We start from the raw sequence: 20030 nt of genomic DNA on the forward strand, positions 1-20030 counted from the left end.
TCAGCGGGTCTAATGAAGACCTGCTCATTCGATCCGAGAGGGCGCACCCGGCGGCGAGGAGTGAGAGAAACACCACCCACTGCATGGATGGCGCCAAAACACGAGAGAAGATAAGTCGACTCCAGCAATGTAATTAACATGGTTGGAACTGTGTTGCGTACGTCGACTTTCCCCTTTCGTGTAGAGCAGGCTGAGAGTTTTGCCCACTGATTTCAGTGGGGATGGGGTTTCACGTAATGGATTTTTTACCCCAAGTTAATAGCAACAGAGAGTAAGTAATTAAACAAACTAACAGTTTAGCGATGGATATTACTGGCATGGCCGACATATAAGGCCTGATTCCCGGCTACTCTAAACGCCGGTCTACACTAGGACTTTATTTCGAAATAACCCCCCTCGGTCGAATTAATAAGCGGCACGTCCACACTACCAAGCCCGTTATTTCAAAATAGCGGACTGCTTCTTTCAAAATCTGCCCTCCCGCTTTCCTCGGGGAATAACGCAGATTCCGAACTAGCGGGAGTGCGGGCGCTCCAGTGCCGCTATTGCGAAATAAGGACTCCCCAGAGTCATTCTAACTAATGACTCCCGAGCGCTTCCTGGGGCGCTACGTCGAGGTAGCACGTCCACGTTAACGGACCCTGCCTTGGATGCATTTCGAGGCCTCCCTGTAGCGGGAACATGCTAGTTCGATGTGGTTGTTTCGGGAGTTATTACATCAATTTTAGTTATTTTGAAATTGTTTCCTAGTGTAGACGCGCCCTAAGTGAAGTCAGCAGGCGTGTGGCTATTTCCGCCAGTGGAGAATGTGGCCCATAATATTGGCTGGCAAACGAGCAGGAAGCTGGTAACATCTGCACTTGGCTCAGGGCTCGGGGGTATTTGAGTGTCTAATATTGATTGTGCCATGAACAAATATTCTTGGAGCTGCAAGTGACAGACAGGGGACTTCTGTCTGCAAGAGACTATTTTAATTAAAATGTGATTTGCGTTTCTGATGATGTGCACCAGGGAACTGTATTGATCAAGGCGCATTTGAGTCCTTTCCTATGTCAGTGTTTTGAAAAATGTGCCCCTGATTGCTTGTGGTAAATTACAGTAGTTAGCAAACTGCATTACCCAGCTCAGAAATATCCCCACCCATTTGCTGGAGTTCCCCTACCAGCAGTGTGGCTCTGGATCCAAGGGGCTGGTTGTAAACGGCCATAAATCTGGCTTTCGGCTACAAACGCAGCCCTGCCCCACCGGTTATTGTGTTAGGGTTCCCACGGAGAGAATCAATTATACGACTTTAGATGCTTTTCGTGTGCAAAGAGAGCCGGCAAGCAGACCGATTGCTGCCGAGTGGTGCAGGCCGGGCCGGGCCCCGTGCAGACAGCCCAGCAGTGCCCCAGCTGCAGGCTCAGACCCCTTTCTGGTCCCTCCTCTCGCCCCGTGACACAGATACCCCTCGGCAGTGGCGCCCAGCCCCTCCCGCACTCTGACAAACGCCGCCCTTAAGCCACCACGAGCCCTAGTGCCACCCCAAATACACACCCTGCCCCGGGGCCTCTCCCGTGAGCGCTCAGGGTAAAGCCAGGCGAGAGGAACAGCAGGAATCGACTCTGCTTCCCCAGGGTTCTCTAGAGACCCCACCTAAACCTATTCCGGGCCCTGGCCCACCCTGCCCAAAGCAGGCGTAAGCCCAGCCGAGCTGGCTCTGCACGGATCTGCCTCGGGAAACGCCAGACTGGCTTTGGGCCACACTCCCAGCGTTTGGGGGAAGGCACCTCCCTGCACGCCAGGGGTCCGGGGCAGACGAAGGGCTCTGAGCCATCTGCCCCGAGGCAGCCTCTGCCGCAGCAGGGGGCCCAGCGATGACAGAGCGATCGCTGGAGATGGAGCGTGGCAGACAGCTGGCCCAGTCCAGGACCTCACCTCGCTGCCCTCGGACCGAGAGAGCAGGCCAGCTTCTACCAAAAGCTCCCCGACTCACAAGCAGACTGCCACTCCGGCACGGGGCACGGAGGGAAGGGCCCGGGGGCTCAGCGACTGCGGGGAGGCGTGCAAGAGCTCGAGCTGGGCAGAGAAATGTGGATGGGACCAGAGTCTGCTAGAATGCCCAGTCCCGTAGGAATCAAAACACAAATCCCATCAATTTCATGGGGATTTTGTTTAGGGGGGGGGAAATTGGGTGGAAATTCACACCGGTCATTTGGGCATTTTCAGAGTAAAACATCTTGATGTTTCATTGCGAAATCACTTTCTCTGGTCATTGATAGTGTATTCTAACCCTTGTTATCATAGAGTATACTATCCAAATAAAAGTCAACAGGAAAACACGCTAGGATTGTCTCAAACCAGACACGAGTGACCCACAGCCGGGAGTGTCTTCTCACAATTCTCCTGCCTGAAGAATTCTGAAATATTTGCTTACACGAGGATGCAGAATGGAGCCACATCTCGAAATCCTTTGTGCAGCAGAACGTCCGTCTCCCGCACTGCCCTGCTGCAACTGAAAACAACCATTTCGAACGCTGGAAAAGTCTCCTGCGCCTTTCCTTTCAAATTAGCTTCATGGCGCTCTGATTAGACAGGAAGGGGAGGCCTGCGTCCCTGGAATCCAGTTCTGCGCAGGGGTGCGGGAAGGAAATGCTGCCTTCATCTTGCAGCCTTCCGAACCTGGCCTTTTTAGGAGCTGCAAACCTCAAACCTTGCTAGCCATTTTCTTCCTCCACTGTCTCTCCCAGAACATACTGCAGGGCCGGAACGCAAGGATGCTGCCATTTACCTCCTCCGAAGGGCTCATTCATTAATTTCCAAAGCAGTAGGCATTCAGCTGCTTGAGGAGTTTTATAGAATTGTTTGTCTTATCACATTATCTGGAATTAAGAGCCAGATCAGAAACCAGGGTAAGTCACTGGTGCTTCATCGACTCCTAAGTATTTACTCGGGCTGCAGCTCCAGCAGGCCTGGGATGACAATTTGCTTTTTACCTCGAGGACAGTTTTTCTAGGTGCATTTTCCAGTCTGCAGAGATGTTGACATTTCTGCATCAGCGCTTAGCGGCTCCGTACGAACCCAAGCGGTGATAATGCAGCCTGCCAGCTCTGGGGAAGGGGGCAGGAATAACTGTAAAGTTACCGTCTAAAGGGATGCGGGCTGCTGCACTCGGCACGGCAGTGTGAAAATCCCACTGACGTGCAGCCTAGACACACGTAAGCCAGGCCCCTCCAATGGCAGCCTCCTCCCCTTCTAACCACATCTTGGAAAAGAACAGGTCCCCTTTCGCTCAGCCCTGTGGCCCCATGGCTGCACGGCAATGTGACCCCCTGCCCACGCCGGAAAGGCTTCTGCCAGGCTGCGCCCTAGCCTGAGCATGTGGCTGTGGCTGTTTTCTCAGGGCCGTGCAGTCCGGATCCATCTGGAGACCATTTAACAGGCACACGCTGATTGTTCCACCAGAACGTCACCTTTCACATCAGGCCCTGGGTTACCCGACCCTGCAGCTAGCGCAGGGCTCGCTGCTTCCAAGGAGCTGGGCCCCAGGGCGAGCACTGGAAGAACTGGGGGACTCGACCCGCTGGGATCGCAGTGACACAGGCCACAGAAGTGAAGAGACGTGACCCATCTGGAGGCGTCTGCCAGGCCTGGTGGCACAGTCGCCAGCTCGGCTTCCTGAGCAGTTTCCCTTCAAAGCCACGATCCCAGCCACGAAAGCCGCCATAGAGCAGCTGCGCTCTACGCAACAGAGCACAGCCGGGCTGGGCCATTCGGGACGTGGATTAGCACTCGCCGGCTTGAAAGCACTGTCGAGTTTGCACCAACGTCTCTGCCCACACATCTACACACACGACACCATCCCAGGAGCCAGCCACATCAGCCACCACAACTGCACCTCCACCAATGTGATCTCTGCCCTCACGTGCCAGCAACACCCCTGCCACGTACATTGGCCCAACCGGACAGTCTGCGTCAAAGGATAAAGGGACACAAGTCAGACATTGGGAACGGTAACACACAAACCTCTAGGGGACATTTTAACCTGCCGGGACACTCAGTAATGGGTTTAAAAATAGCCCTCCTTCTCCAAAGGAACGTTACCACCCAATTAGAGAGAGAGACTGTACTGGAGAAGAGGAGTCATTTGCATGTTTGACACTGTCTCTCTGGGCTTGAATAAACATATGAACCTGTTAATGCACTACAAAGCCAATTTCCCCTGCCTTTGATAGTCACATTTTCGCATCAAAAGCTATGAATGGGACACATCCAGCCTGATTCAATTAGCTTCATTAACACTGATCCTACAACTGACAGGTTTTACCTGCTTTTGCAATTATATATATACCGCGGATTCTGTTAGTTCCACTCCAGCTCGTGTGAGGAAGCAGGTTTTGCCCACGGAAGCTCATGATCCGATATATTTTTGTTAGTCTCTAAGGTGCCACAAGGCTGCTTGTTTTTCAAGTTACAGACTAACCCAGTCACCCCTACTTTGAGACATTCATTTGGGCAGATGGCATCCAAAGGGCACAACGGAAACACGGAATGTGAGAGCCTTCGACCTCCAAGGCGCCAGGCAGCTACTTGTGTTAGAAAAACCTGGCTGGAGCCTGCTGGTGTGTTACACGGGGACAGAGCTGGCGTGCGGAACACCATGGGCCTGATCGTTCAAAGGCTGGCATCTGTCAGATCTGGACCATTCTCTTTGGGAGCCTTATAGCTCACGTCACACTCCGGGATGGCTTCCCCACCAACAGAGGGGCCCAGGGCAAGGGCCCAGGGAAACCAGCCTCGGCTCCGGCCGGCCCACCTGGAAGCAGGCCCTGCCTCGCTGCCAGCTACCCAAAGACAAAGGGGAAGGAACAATCTTGCACCCGCAGCAGCACCCGTGGGGTGCCCCGGTGGCGCTTTTCCAGCCCACACTCCTAGGAGCTTTACCCGGGCCCTCTGGAAAGTCCCCCCCACACTTGCTCCCCCCGGCCCCCCTGCCTGGGTTCACCCACCTGGCCCAAGGCAGCCCAAGGCTCAGGGACTCTCCTCCGGCCTCCGCGCAGGGCCTCGTGGCGGGCCTGGCCGCGGGCGCGGATTTGGCGGCGGGGGCGGAGGGGCCGCGGCTGCAGAGCGCCAGGGCGCCGGTGCGTTGCCGGGCCCCGCCCAATTAAACGCGGCTGCGGGCCCGTCCCGGAGGGAGCCGCTCGGCGGGGAGCCCCAGGCCCCGAGCGCCCCCGGCCCTCGGGTGCGTTTGCAGCCCGCCCCGCGCTACCTGGCGGCGGCTGCGCCCCGGGGGTTGGCCGGCCCGGCGTGCACTCTCGCACCCCTGGCCCTGCACAGCTAGCCACAGTGTTGCACGCGCAATGGATTGCGCGCGCACGCGCCACCGCGCACAGACACACGCTGTTGCACGCGCGCACACACAGCAGGCTCCAAACGCTCTACCGCAACCCATTCGCAGCCGGTGCTGCACACCCGCACTGCACGGCTCGCGCGCGCACTACCTCACCCCACGGGCTGCCTGGCACGCGCGCGCACTGTTGCACACCCGCACTGCCTTGCACGCGCGCGCACTAGCCCACACCACAGGCCGCCTGGCACGCGCACTGTGGCACACGCGCGCACACTGTTGCACACCCGAGATTCCAGGACTCGGGGCCGCCGGCCCCTGCGACCCCCCGACCCTGGCTCGTCCCTCCCGGGGCCCCCCATCCCCGCAGCGGCGCGGCCCCCTCGCCCTGTGCGGGGCCGGGCGAAGGCGGAGGGTGCCCCCGAGAGCGGCCGCGCCAGGGCTCCCCGCGCGGCACCGACCTGCTTCTCCAGCGAGTCCTTGGCCGAGAGGCAGGGCTTGGGCGAGGGCGCCCGGTCGCAGACGCTGCCCTCCAGCAGGTAGAGGCCGGCGGGCCGGGAGCTGGAGTCGCTCTCGAAGCAGAAGAGCATGTTCTGCAGCAGCGCGAACCAGCGGCTCTGCCATTTCGGGCTGTCCCAGCTGCGCTTGCTCAGGTACCCGCGCCGGCTGCCCTCCTTCTTCGCCAGCTGCCCCAGGTAGGCGGCGTGCCCGTCGTTCAGCCGCATGCCCTTCTGCATGGCGCTCAGCGGGCCCCGGGCCGCCGCTGCTGGCCCCGGCTCGCAGCGCCCGGCCCCGGCCGCCGGCTCATGCTGCAGAGCCCGCGGCGCGCTGGGGAGCAGCCCCTGCCCGACGCGTCCCCGCGCGGCTGGATGCGGGAGCCCGGCTCCTGCCAGCGGGGAGTCATGTGACGCGAGCCGAGCCGAGCCAAGAGCAGCACCATGGACAGAGCCGCGCCGAGCTGGGGCAGCCGCGCCGGGCCGGGCCGGGCCGCGCGCTGCGCACCTGCCTGGCCCCGGGAGCCGGAGCGCGGCGCGCAGCCCCGCGCGCTATTTTTAGCCTCTCCTCGCCTACACGCGCGCCCGGGATTGCTCGGGGGCTGCGGCGTCTCCTCTCGCAGGCGGGGCGCGGAGCCCCGGCCGTGGTGCGCAGCCAGGCACAGGGGCTGCGGCTCCGCAGGGGGCCCCCCTCCCCGGTCGGGCACTCTCCCCGCACCCCGGCTGGCCCCACTAAACGCCGCCCGGCCTGTGTTTACACGGGGGGGGGGGACGCCTGGCTGGAGGAACCGCTTCTCCACCGGAGCGAGCGGGGATCAGTCTCCTCGGGGGCCCGCCGGGCGCCTCGGAGTCTGGGCTCAAGCGAGACCAGCCCGAGGCTCCAAACCGGGACAGCCCCTCCCCAGGGCCTGGCCCCCTTGGCGCCAGCCCCAGCGCCCAGGTGTGGGAGCCCAGCCGGGCCAGGCGGGGGATTCCCCTTGGGCTTGCGGTGCCCCGCCAGTCCTTCCTCGGGGCCTGCGGGCCTTGGGGCTGGAAGCCAGTGGCAGGAGCAGCCAGGCGAGCAGGGGCAGAGGGAGCAGTGGGGAGGGGTTTCCCGTCCCTCTCTGCGCCAGCGGGGCACCAAACCGTGGCCCGGCTCGCGTGGCTACCGTGGGAACATGCCAGCTCTGGGAGCGCAGTGGCACCCCCGGGGGTCCTGGCGCCACATGGGCACCGCAGCCTGAAACCCAGCGCAGATGGGCAGGAGGAAAGGGGGGGACCGAGCTCCCCGCAGCAGGCAGGGAGGCAGGAACCGGGTGCTGAGCTGCCACAGTCAGACTGGAAATGTTGGAAGGCCTCCAAAGATTTGAATGAGGTCACCCATTGCCATGGTAACACGGCGGCATGGCATGGCGAACAGGCGGTCATGCACATTTGCAGACCCAGGAGCCAGTGGGATGGGACGGTGAGCCGGACCCCGCTCTTCCTGGCCAGCCCCGGAGGGGTGGGAATCCCTGGCGGGGCCTTTGACGGGTTGGGCCTGCCGGGTGGAGGTGGGGCTTTGGCCAGCACATGTAGACTGCAGGGACACGGCTGGGGGAGCCAGCGGGGACATGCCCCTTCCCACAGCCGGGGCTGGGCCCAGGGCCTCACCCGTCCAGGCGCTCTCCAGCATTTACCTGTATCTCTTTGGTTCCAGGCAGGCAGCCACAATTCACCCAACTCCTGCCCCCGTGGCCGGCGGTGTGTCCCCTTGCTGCGGCCCAAGGACTGGTCCCATGTGTCAGCCAAGGGGACATCCATGTGTCCAGACAGGCTGCCTGCAGAGGAATCATCCACCACCCCGGAAGCTGGGGCCTGTTTGCTGTCCCCTCTCTTGTCTTCTTTGGACTCAGGCTGAATCCCAGCTGGGGAGGAACTGGCCTGCCTCTGCTCTTCCTCACTCCAGCCTGACACCACTGGGACCCTGGGCCCTCCTGTGGATCCGCTTCCAGCCCAGCAGGAGAACCGGGCCCAAGCTACAAGGTCCGAGAGGCTCTTCCTTAGTGCCCAGAGGGGCTGGGGGTGATGCCAGGGCATATTACTGAGAGCTCCGACTTACATGCTTGCTATAAGCCATAATAAAAGGAGTTTTCTTCCAGAACAAGTGTTCCTTTCTTCTCCGTTTCCAAGGATTTGAATGGAAACCTCTCTCTCTCTCTCTCTCTCTCTACTTTCCAATCTCTCTGTTGCCTCACGACAACAGTCTAAGGACAGTGCCTGGGATTTCCATACCGGTGCCCAAACATATCTTATTTCTCATAGAGCAAGGTCGTAGAGCAGTTTTTAAACTAAGGGCTGGGGGAAAGCCGATGGGTGCAGAGGAGCACATGGATTGGACAGAGACATCTCTTAGGGGAGGGTCTGTTAGAGATTCTCCCTGTTCTAGTCAGGAGGAGAGGATGGACGTATGGGTCAGATCAGATGAGACACAATCAAATGAAAGAGTCTACCGCATCAGGAAATGGCAGACAGATAAATAGTGAGACATTTTTAAAGTGCATACACAAATGCCAGAAGCCAAAATAATAAGATGGGCGAACTAGAGTGCCTCATTTTAAAGGAGGATATTGATACATATTGGCATCACAGAAACCTGATAGAATGAGGACAATGAATGGGACACAGTCATACCAGGGCACAAAATATATTGGAAAGCCAGAGCAGGTCGTGCTGGTGGGGGAGTGGCACTATACATGAAAGAAAATGTAGAATCAAATGAAGTAAAAATCTTAAATGAGCCAAAATGTTCCACAGAATCTCTATGGGTAGTAATTCCATGCTCCAATAATAAGAATATAGCAGTAGGAATCTATTATCGACCACCTGATCAGGACAGTGATAGTGACTATGAAATGCTAAGGTAGATTTGAGAGGCTATCAAATTTAAAAACTCGATAATAGTGGGGGATTTCAACTATCCCCGTATTGACGGGGCACACATCACCTCAGGATGGGATGCAGAGAAACAATTTCTCGATGCTGTAAATGCTTCTTGGAGTATCTGGTTCTAGAACCCACAAGAGGAGAGACTATTCTTGATTTACTGCTAAGTGGAGCGCAGGATCTGGTTCAAGAGGTAAATATAACTGGACTGCTTGGAAATAGTGACTATAATGTAATAAAATGTAACATCCCTGTGGTAGGAAAAACACCTCAGCAGCCCAACACTGCTGCATTTAATTTCAGAAAGAAGAACTACACAAAAAAGAGGAGGTTAAACAGAAATTAAAAGGCACAGTGACAAAAGTAAAATCTCTGCAAGCTGCACGGACACTTTTCAAAGACACGATAATAGAGGCCCAACTTAAATGTATACCCCAAATTTAAAAACACAGTAAGAGAACCAAAAAAGTACCACTTTGGCTTAACGACCAAGTAAAAAAAGCAGTGACAGATAAAAAAGACATCTTTTAAAAAGTGGAAGTCAAATCCTAGTGAGGAAAATAGAAAGGACCATAAACTTTGTAAAATTAAGTGTAACAATATAATAAGAAAAGGACTTTGAAGATCAGCTAGCCAAAACCTCAAAAAGTAATAGCAAAATGTTTAAGTACATCAGAAGCAGGAAGCTGGCTAAACAACCAGTGGGGCCCTTGGACGATCGAGATGCTAAAGGAGCACTCAAAGACAATAAGGTCATTGTGGAGAAACTAAATGAATTCTTTGCTTTGTCTTCACGGCTGAGAATGTTGGGGAGATTCCCAAACCTGAGCCAGTCTTTTTAGGTGACAAATCTGAGGAATTGTCCCCGATTGAGGTGCCATTAGAGGAGGTTTTGGAACAAATTGATAAACTAACACTAACAAGTCACCGGGCCCAGATGCGTTCACCCAAGAGTTCTGAAAGATCTCAAATGGGAAATTGCGGAACTATGAACTGTGGTTTGTAACCTACCCTTTAATTCAGCTTCTGTACCTAATGACTGGAAGATAGCTAATGTTACACCAATATTTTAAAAGGGGTTGAGAGATGATCCTGGAAATTACAGATTGGTAAGTCTAACATCAGTGCTGGGCAAATTAGTTGAAACCATAGTAAAGAATAAAATTATCAGACACGTAGATGAACACAATTTGTTGGGGGAAAAGTCAACATGATTTCTGTAAAGAGAAATCATGCCTTCCTAGAGTTCTTTGATGGGGTCAACAAACATGTGGGCAAGGGGGATCCGGTGGATACAGTGCACTTAGATTTCCAGAAAGCCTTTGACTAGGTCCCTCACCAAAGGCTCTTAAGTAAAGTAAGTTATCATGGGATAAAAAGGAAGGACTGAAATTGCGGCTTCGCTGACGTGCTTGAAGCGGCAAGCGTCTTCACGGTGCCGGGGCGCTGCTAAATTATTCCAACAGCCCTTTGAACTGCTAAACTATTCCCTGGGATTTCAGCGCTCGGCATGACAACCTGGTAATTTATGCCAGCGGCTCCCTCTCGCATCCCGAGCGGGCAGGGAAAGCGGCTGACGCAGTGCGGGGAGGCGGGTGTGGAAGGAAACTCTCACCCGGCCGTGCAGGGGGCTGCTCCAGACCCCGCCGGGCTAGGCTTGCCCAAGGGGCCCCTGGCGCCGGAGGGCCTCCCTCTACAGAGCAGACTAGCACTAGGAGGCCATAGGGACCTGCCAACCAGCACCTGGTGGGCGAGGGCAGAGCTCAGCCCCACTGTGAGTCTCTCCGGGCCTGCAGGGGTCGGGCTGAGACCCGGGGGGGGGGCGGGGGGCACTTTCCACAGTGGAAACCCTGGTCCGCTGTGAATCAGGCTGCAACCACCCACCTCATCCAACACAAGCCACCAAAGACTCATAGACTCCAAGGTCAGAAGGGACCATTATGATCATCTAGTCTGACCCCCTGCACAGTGCAGGCCACAGAATCTCACCCACCCCTCCTAGAATAATCCTCTCACCTATATCTCAGATACGGAAACCTTCAAATACTTTGAAGACCCCAAGATGCAGAGAATCCTCCAGCTGTGATCTGTGCCCCATGCTACAGAGGAATGCAAAAAACCCCAGGGCCTCTGCCAATCTACCCTGGAGGAAAATTCCTTCCCGACCCCAGATATGGCGATCAGCTAAACCCTGAGCATGTGGGCAAGACTCACCAGCCAGAGACCCAGAAAGTTCTCTATAGTAACTCCTATCATCCCTCCATTGACCTATTTCCCACTGATAATGAATGGTCAATTAGATACCAAGATCATGTTATCTCATCAAACCATCCCCTTCATAAACCCATCTAGTTTAATCTTGAAGCCAGATAGATCTTTTGCCCCCACTACTTCCCTTGGAAGGCTGTTCCAGAACCTCACTCCTCTAATGGTTAGAAACCTTCGTCTAATCTCAAGTCTAAACTTCCTACTAGCCAGCTTATATCCATTTGTTCTTGTGTCCACATTGGTATTAAGCTTAAATAATTCCTCTCCCTCCCTGGTATTTATCCCTCTAATATATTTAAAGAGAGCAATCATGTCCCCCCTCAGCCTTCTTTTGGTTAAGGTAAACAAGCCAAGCTCCTTGAGTCTCCTTTCATAAGACAGGTTTTCCATTCCTCGGATCATCCTAGTGGCCCTTCTTTGTACCTGTTCCAGTTTGAATTCATCCTTCTTAAACATGGGAGACCAGAACTGCACACAGTATTCCAAATGGGGTCTCCCCAATGCCTTGTATAACGGCACTAACACCTCCTTATCCCTACTGGAAATACCTTGCCTAATACATCCCAAGATCGTATTAGCCTTTTTCACGGCCATGTCACAATGGCGGCTCATAGTCATTCTATAATCAAGAATCCCCTTTGGCCCAGCTCCCTGCTCCCTGGCCGGAATTCGGTGATGCCCTCGACTGGTCGCGGTCTTGAGGGGCTTACGTGGCATCTCCCCACTGCCGCTGGCCACAGCCTGTGGGAAGCAGGCCCCTTGGAAGTCTCCTCCCAGCCTCTGACAATCCCCCCTTGCTGCCTGGCACGCAGGGCAAGGGGGCCGGAGCTGTGCAGAGGAAAGGCAGGAAGGGGGCTAGACAGCAGCCCAAGGATCGGAGCGGAGCCGGCCTTACGCCCTTCCTGCCTCCTGCACCATCGTCAGGCCACCGTCAGCTCCTGTTGGCCACCAAGCGTTTGTTGACCCCCCCGCCGAGCCTGGAAAGGGCTGCTTGGCTGGAGGAGCCCCGGCACCGATTTGCACATCAGAGACCAGGGCTCTGCTGGAGCCTTTCAGTTAGAACGTGCGATGTGAGCTGCAAGGGAAACGGGCAGTGTCTGGTCCGGGTTGGCACCACACCACAGGGCTCTAGCAGCAAGCCCTGAAACGACTTCCTGCTATGAGCTACTGCTGGTTTCCTGCTGGGCCTGGGTTTCCCCCTGGCATTTAACAGAGCCTTCTTCATATGCGTGGGGGCGGAGCTGGAGGGAGGCCCCGCCCTGTTCTCTGCCAGGTCTGCTCCGTAAACGGGCTGATTGGAAAGGAGAGAGCCGCCTGGCCACGCAGCCAGCTGATTTCTAGGGTCTGGGGCGTGTGGCTTTGCAGAGAGCTTGGAAACCAGACTTCCAGCGGGCTGGGGTGTGCCTGGCAGTGCTGGGGTGTGCCTGGCAGTGCTGGGGTGCGGGCTGGGGTGTGCCTGGCGGTGCTGGGGTGTGCCTGGCAGTGCTGGGGTGTGCCTGGCAGTGCTGGGGTGCGGGCTGGGGTGTGCCTGGCAGTGCTGGGGTGTGCCTGGCAGTGCTGGGGTGCGGGCTGGGGTGTGCCTGGCAGTGCTGGGGTGTGTCTGGCAGTGCTGGGGTGTGCCTGGCAGTGCTGGGGTGCGGGCTGGGGTGTGCCTGGCAGTGCTGGGGTGTGCCTGGCAGTGCTGGGGTGCAGGCTGGGGTGTGCCTGGCAGTGCTGGGGTGCAGGCTGGGGTGTGCCTGGCAGTGCTGGGGTGTGCCTGGCAGTGCTGGGGTGCGGGCTGGGGTGTGCCTGGCAGTGCTGGGGTGTGCCTGGCAGTGCTGGGGTGCGGGCTGGGGTGTGGGCTGGGCTGTGCCTGGCAGTGCTGGGATGCGGGCTGGGCTGTGCCTGGCAGTGCTGGGGTGTGGGCTGGGGTGTGCCTGGCAGTGCTGGGGTGCGGGCTGGGGTGTGCCTGGCAGTGCTGGGCTGTGCCTGGTAGTGCTGGGGTGCGGGCTGGGGTGTGGGCTGGGCTGTGCCTGGCAGTGCTGGGGTGTGGGCTGGGGTGTGCCTGGCAGTGCTGGGGTGCAGGCTGGGGTGTGCCTGGCAGTGCTGGGGTGCGGGCTGGGGTGTGCCTGGCAGTGCTGGGGTGCGAGCTGGGGTGTGGGCTGGGCTGTGCCTGGCAGTGCTGGGGTGCGGGCTGGGCTGTGCCTGGCAGTGCTGGGGTGTGCCTGGCAGTGCTGGGGTGTGGGCTGGGCTGTGCCTGGCAGTGCTGGGGTGTGCCTGGCAGTGCTGGGGTGTGGGCTGGGCTGTGCCTGGCAGTGCTGGGGTGCGGGCTGGGCTGTGCCTGGCAGTGCTGGGGTGCGGGCTGGGGTGTGGGCTGGGCTGTGCCTGGCAGTGCTGGGGTGTGGGCTGGGCTGTGCCTGGCAGTGCTGGGGTGGGGGCTGGGGTGTGCCTGGCAGTGCTGGGGTGTGCCTGGCAGTGCTGGGGTGTGCCTGGCAGTGCTGGGGTGTGCCTGGCAGTGCTGGGGTGTGGGCTGGGGTGTGCCTGGCAGTGCTGGGGTGGGGGCTGGGGTGGGGGCTGGGGTGTGCCTGGCAGTGCTGGGGTGTGGGCTGGGGTGGGGGCTGGGGTGTGCCTGGCAGTGCGGGGTTGGGGGATGGGGTGGGGGCTGGGGTGTGCCTGGCAGTGCTGGGGTGGGGGCTGGGGTGTGCCTGGCAGTGCTGGGGTGGGGGCTGGGGTGTGCCTGGCAGTGCGGGGTTGGGGGCTGGGGTGGGGGCTGGGGTGTGCCTGGCAGTGCTGGGGTGCGGGCTGGGGTGTGCCTGGCAGTGCTGGGGTGGGGGCTGGGGTGTGCCTGGCAGTGCGGGGGTGGGGGCTGGGGTGTGCCTGGCAGTGCTGGGGTGCGGGCTGGGGTGTGCCTGGCAGTGCTGGGATGGGGGCTGGGGTGTGGGCTGGGCTGTGCCTGGCAGTGCTGGGGTGTGGGCTGGGGTGTGCCTGGCAGTGCTGGGGTGTGGGCTGGGGTGTGCCTGGCAGTGCTCTCCCAGCTCAGCCCGGGCCTTCGCACAGGGGCTGTAATACCGATTTGTCCCCGCATGCCCTCACGGCCGGGCCAAGTTCTCGGTTCTGGGCCCAGCCTGGCAAGGGGGGTGCAGACTCCACAGGGGCCCTGCAGGGATGTGCCAGGCCCTGGGAGGGGGCTGTCAGGTAACCAACCACAAGTCTCCACGACCTTCTGCCTGGAGCTCTCCAGGCACGTGGCCAGCACACGGCCACCCCCCAGCTGCTCGGAGGAGCACAGGCAAAGTGGGAAGAGCTGAGAAGAGACCCCCAGTCTCTGCCCCCGCCCGCGTTGCAGCTGCCAGCCCACAGGTCCCGGTCCTGCCAGCCGGGCCGGAGCGATGGGATTTCTTGACTTGAGGACAGATGATGCGGGGAAAGCTGAAGTACTCAATGCTTTCCTTGCCTCTGGCTTCAGATTTCCTCTCTGCCACCCCACCCCCATGCTCAGCACTGGGGCTGAGGACCAAGGGGGGGGGGGGTTGGGGAAAGGGGCAACTTCCCGTGGAGAGGTTGACGGTACTGCCAGGAGGACTCACACGGGCACCACGCTGCCCTGCCTGGGCCGGCCCTGGGGCGATGGATGCAGGCAAGGGGAGATGGAGAGCGCACAGACCCACCCGGGGCAAGGGCAGCAGACTCCTCCCCCGCCAGCAGACTCTGGGGAGACCAGAAAGGACAAAACGCTCCACCTTGCACTAGCCGAGTGGTGATGGCGAGCACGCGCTGCCGAGTGCCATCATCTCCCACGGGAGCTGGGGACCCTCCAGCCGCTGATATCAGGGTACTGGATTCTGAGGGGAGCAGCCAGATCACGGCTGTACCCATGGGGGGGCGTTTGCCCCAAACGTTGGCACAAAGGGGGCCATGTGAGGTGTCACCTGAAAGCTTATTTCCTTCTGAGTCTCTATAAGGGTCTGTCTACACTACCCCGCTAGTTCGAACCAGGAGGGTAATGTATGCATACCACGCTTGCAAATGAAGCCCGGGATTTGAATTTCCCGGGCTTCATTTGCATAAGCGGGGAGCCGCCATTTTTAAAACCCCGCTGGTTCGAACCCCGTGCAGCGCGGCTACACGGGGCTCGAACTAGGTAGTTCAGACTAGGTTCCTATTCCGAACTACCGGTACACCTCGTGGGGGGGGCTATGTTCAGCTCTCCGGAGCCAGTGTGGATACTTCTAACCCTCGCTGGCTTCCCCCGGGTGCTGCTGGGACCGTCCCTTTGGCTGTTTAATGCAGCCACGCTAGCTGCGCGTAGGCCTCCCTTGGCACCCTCCTGCTGGCGCGGCTCCTGGCGGGGAGAGCCGCCCGGGCCCTTCACGCGGGGCAGCTCCGAGCGCCCCAGCCCCGCCAGACAAGGGGGGCCAGTGACCCCGCTGGGGGGGGAGGTGACGTGACTTGGCCAAAGTCCCGCCAGGACCCGGGGGGGCAGCGCTCGGAATTCAGCCCCGGTCTCGGTGCCCACGCTGGCGCCTGCTGCCCCGGCGGGTCCGCGGTAAGTCCCTGGGCGCTGCCCTGCGGTTCCCGCTTGCAGGGGGTTGCACAAACCTGCTTCGCCGCCTTGCTTGGCATCCACGCGCCTCCTGGCTCCCTCCCCCGCGACTTCTGCCGGGCGTCTCGCCGGCCTCGGGCGGCAGCCAGAGCCAAAGGCAGCTCCGACTGGCCCGTCCCACCGGGTTTCAGGCTGCAGCAGTTTCACTTGAACCCCGGCCCAGCGTGGCCATCGTGGCCCGAGCTACAGGTTTGTACCGGCCCCCCCACAGCAGTAAGTGAAGCTCCAGGCAGTGGCGGGGCCACGGGCGCCTCCCTCGAGTGCTGCTCCTTCGCCGCTGGGCGAGCACCACCAGCCTCCGGTGAGCACGTCGGCGCCGCTCGCCGAGCGTCCTGGGGTCCACGCCGGGGAGGGGGACATGGCTCAGCCCATGGGCGAAGGTCAGGAGGCAGGGGGCAGCCGAGCGAGGGGCTGAGCAGGTCTGTCCGGGGCCGTCCCATGTCGCAGAAACGTACCAAACCTGGGTGAAGGACCCGCTCTCTGCCTGCCAAATGGCTTCCCTGCCCGGTACTACACTGGGAAGCCCCACACGCCCGGCTCCTAACACAGGAGCTAAGGTGCCAGGTGCTTTGGAAGAAAGAATTTGGACCCCAGGGGTCACGTCCCTCCAAACAGCCCCTCCCTTTGCATGTTCTGGAAAACACTCCCTGTCCTGGCACAACCAAACCCCGACTTTGCTTTAAGTTAGGGGAAGAGGAAACCGCCTGCTCACTCTGGGGCTCTTGGCTCCTAGCGTGCGGGGGGTTCGTGAACAGAGGGACTTGCAGACAGACGCCGACAGACGCCAAGTCGCTAAGGGTACGTCTACACTACAGCGCTAGTTCGAACTAACTTAGTTCGAATTAGTTAATTCGAACTAAGCTAGTTCGAACTAGCGCATCTAGAACTAAAAACTAGTTCGAACTAGCGTTTTGCTAGTTCGAACTAGCGCGTCCACACTGATTGGACGCAGGGGGGCATTTAAGGGCAGCTGAAACCGGTTCTGGCAGGGCATCAGGTCAGCAGTTGCTTTGTGTGGCTGCTGTCTGAGGCTATCTGAGGCTCGTGCTTAAAGGGACCCCCCCTGGACAGCCGGTTCTCAGCTTTTCCTGCTTGCTTGCCAACCTCGCCGAGGGACAGCAAAGCGTCGGTCTCTGTGCCCGTCTGTGTCGGTGCTTCCCTTCGGGGGGGACCGCCGCAGGTGGCAACATGGAGCCACGGCTCGCCCTGCACCTTCTGGTGCACGTTCTGGACTTGCTGCTGCAAGCCTGCCAGCAATGGCTCGAGGCTGCCTGGCACCACCTGGGGAACGTCAGCCCCCTGCCTCTCCGCCTGGCCGCCCTGGGGGCCGTGGAGGAGCCGCGGCGGCGCCCCGGCACCGGTGTGCCCCGCCGCATCTGGCGTCTGGACACCAGCAGCGACTGGTGGGACCGCATCGTCCTGGAGCGCTGGGACGACCGACAGTGGACCCAGAACTTTAGGATGAGGAGGGACACCTTCCTGGAGCTCTGCGAGTGGCTCGCCCCTGCCCTGCAAAGAAGGGACACTCGCATGAGGCCCGCCATCCCCCTCCAGAAGCGGGTGGCCATCGCCCTCTGGAAGCTCTCCACGCCGGACAGCTACCGATCCGTCGGGAACCAGTTCGGCGTGGGGAGATCCACTGTCGGAGCAGTGCTCATGCAGGTACGGCGCTCGTCGGCCACCGAGCCGGGGGGGAGGGGGGCTGCGAGGAGGGGATGGGCCGCCCCAGGGACAAAGGGGGGGGCGGGAGGAGGCGAAAGCGCCCCGCACCGGAGGGGTCGGGCTGTCCCGGCCGTACTACACGCCGCCAGGGGGGTTGCTTCCGGGAGTGGGGCGCGGGGCACTGCCAGGGCACGCACGCTCCCAGCCACCCGGGCGCCCCACTGATTGACGCTTTGCTGTGTCTCTCTCCGCAGGTGGTCAAGGCCATCAACCGGGTGCTGCTCCGCAGGGTGGTCCGCCTCGCCGACCCGGATGCCGTCATCCGGGGATTCGGCGCCCTCGGCTTCCCCAACTGCGGGGGGGCCATCGACGGGACGCACATCCCCATCCGTGCCCCGGAACACCAGGCGTCCCGGTACGTGAACCGCAAGGGGTACTTCTCCGTCATCCTGCAGGCCGTGTGTGACCACCGGGGACAGTTGACGGACATAAATGTGGGCTGGTCCGGCAAAGCACACGACGCCCGGGTGTACCGGAACTCCTCCGTGTGCCAGCGGCTGCAGGACGGGACCTTCTTCCCCGACCGCCACATCAGGGTCGGGGACGTGGACATGCCCGTCTGCCTGGTGGGGGATGCCGCCTACCCACTGCAGCCCTGGCTCATGAAGCCCTACACGGGACACCTCAATCCCTCCCGCCAGGCCTTCAATAACAGGCTGAGCAGGGCCCGCATCGTGGTGGAGGGGGCCTTCGGGCGACTGAAAGCCCGCTTTCGATGCCTCCTCACCCGTCTGGACCTGGCCGAGCACAACATCCCTCCCGTGGTGGCGGCATGTTGTGTGCTCCACAATTTGTGTGAGCGGAAGGGGGAGGCTTTCTTGCCAGCCTGGATGGCTGAGGCTGACCGCATGGCTGGACACTACGGTCAGCCCCGCACCGCCGCCGTCCGGGAAGCCCAGCGGGGGGCCATCCGGATCCGGGAAGCCCTGCGGGAGAGCTTCCAGGTGGAGGAGGAGGAGGACTGACCTCTCCCTGCATGCCCCACCGGGGCCTTCTTCCACCCTACCCCCCCCTTCCCCTTTCCCCTCCCTACCTACTGTCAAATAAAGACACCTGTTTTTCCAACAAAAACGTCTGTTTATTTCACAGAACTGGGGTGGGGGAGGGAGGAATGAAGGTGGGAGAAGGGAGGGGGAAACCTGGGACGAGGGAGCTGGAAGGGGAGGGGAGGGAAGGGAGGAAGGGAAAGGAAAGCTCAGGGGTGGGAGTCTGGGTGCCTCTCCCGTCTCGCCACACTGCGGGTCCGGGGGCGTCGGTGGGGAATGGTTGTGGAGGGGGGGGCAGAGAGGACAGGGGGTGTGGAGGAAGCAGGAGCGGAAGCAGGAGGAGCAGGAGGAGCAGGAGGAGCAAGAGGGGGAGCAGGAGGAGCAAGAGGGGGAGCAGGAGGAGCAAGAGGGGGAGCAAGAGGGGGAGCAGGAGGAGCAAGAGGGGGAGCAGGAGGAGCAAGAGGGGGAGCAAGAGGGGGAGCAGGGGGAGCAAGAGGGGGAGCAAGAGGGGGAGCAGGGGGAGGAGGAAATGGAAAGCGGTCTAGCAGGCTCTGGAGGTGGCCTCGCAGGGCACGGCCCTGCTCCTCCAGGGCCTCCAGACTCCTCTGGCGCAGCCTGAGGTCCTCCTGGACCCAGTGGTCCTGGAGACGGAGCTGTCGGTCCAGGAACCGGAGATGCCGCCTCTGGTAGTCCTCCTGGTTCCTGGCTGTCCTGCTTGCCCGGGCGCGGGCGGCTGCTGCAGGCGGTGTGGTGCGCCCTGCAGTCCCCGGTGCTGCAGCTGTGGTGCAAGAAGACCAGCGGTCAATGACCCCAGGGGCCCAGGTGTGTGAAACCCAGCTCCCCTCTGCAAGGCCAGGGCCCCTGCAGGATCCCCAGCTGCTGCTCCGTGGTGGGCAAGGCCCAGGCGCACGGTCCCGGGGCTCCCTCTCGCCCCAGCCCCCCGTACACATAAGGGGAACACGAGGGTACTCACAGGTGGACGCCTCCCCGGCCTCTGATGATGCAGGCGAGCGGCTCTGTGGGGTGCCTCGGGGGTCCCGGGTCCTGGGAAGGCTGGCAGCAGGCTCCTGGCTCTCAGAGCCCTCTTGCTCCTCCTCGGTGTCCAGGAGCGGTCCCTCTGCCCCGGGGTCAATCACGTCCCGGGGGGCAGGGACGGCATGAGCCCCCAGGAGGCGGTCCAGGGCATGGAAGTGGGGGCAGGCCTCCGGGTCAGCCCCTGGCAGGCAGGCCCGGGAGTAGGACTGCCGCAAGTCTTTAATCTTGCAGCGCACCTGCTCCCGGCTGCGCTGGTGGCCCCTGGCGGCCAGGCTGGCAGCCATGCGTCCATAGACGGCCGCATTCCGGTGGCTAGTGCGGAGATCGTGGACATTGGAGGCTTCCCCCCAAACCTCGATGAGGTCCACGATCTCCGCACTTGACCAGGCGGGCGCCCGCCTTTTGCGCCCCCGGGCAGGCTCCTGGGAGCCGCCAGGCTGGTCGTGGGGAGCAGTGGAGGGCTGGGAGCCCTCGGATGGCTGGCTCATTGTGTGGCAGGTGCAGGCTGTGCAGGCACGGGTGCTGGCAGCCTTGCAACTGGCACAAAGTGAGTAGCCAGCCCGTGGCCCTTTAAGGGCTCCGGGGCCGGGAGGGGGGCAATAGAGTTTCCCTGGTGTTGGCCAGAGTGGCCACCAGGGAAACCTGGGAAGCCTTAGCCTCCCACTAGTTCGAACTAAAGGGCTACACAGCCCTTAGTTCGAACTAGCTAGTTC

At 60.3% G+C, this 20030-nt stretch overlaps 2 protein-coding genes across 2 annotated transcripts in view; both read right to left on the bottom strand.

Moving 5' to 3' along the window:
• The window catches only part of RASGRF1 (Ras protein specific guanine nucleotide releasing factor 1), a 107315-nt gene extending 101127 nt beyond the window's left edge, over positions 1–6188 (bottom strand). The window contains exon 1 of the mRNA XM_075896777.2: positions 5788–6188. Coding sequence (XP_075752892.1) covers positions 5788–6063 — 276 coding nt within the window. The 5' untranslated portion in view covers positions 6064–6188. The remainder of the gene's footprint in view (positions 1–5787) is intronic.
• Positions 6189–18350: 12162 nt separating this feature from the next.
• Positions 18351–20017, bottom strand: LOC149523619 (uncharacterized). The gene is made up of 2 exons (XM_089782105.1): positions 19256–20017; positions 18351–19060 (listed from the first exon to the last, which is right to left on the bottom strand). The coding sequence occupies exons 1-2, from the start codon at positions 19803–19805 to the stop codon at positions 18492–18494; spliced, it is 1119 nt and encodes a 372-aa protein (XP_089638231.1). The 5' UTR covers positions 19806–20017; the 3' UTR covers positions 18351–18491.
• Positions 20018–20030: the final 13 nt, after the last annotated feature.

The sequence above is a fragment of the Pelodiscus sinensis genome, chromosome 14, assembly GCF_052426305.1.
Source record: "Pelodiscus sinensis isolate ZL-2025 chromosome 14, ASM5242630v1, whole genome shotgun sequence".
In the NCBI taxonomy this organism is placed as follows: domain Eukaryota; kingdom Metazoa; phylum Chordata; order Testudines; family Trionychidae; genus Pelodiscus; species Pelodiscus sinensis.

Coding starts and splice junctions, on each gene's coding strand:
- LOC149523619 (XM_089782105.1), bottom strand. CDS start 19,805: ATGAGCCAGCCATCCGAGGGCTCCCAGCCCTCCACTGCTCCCCACGAC. Junction 19,061..19,255: donor GGCCGGGGAGGCGTCCACCT/GTGAGTACCCTC, acceptor CTTGCACCACAG/CTGCAGCACCGGGGACTGCA.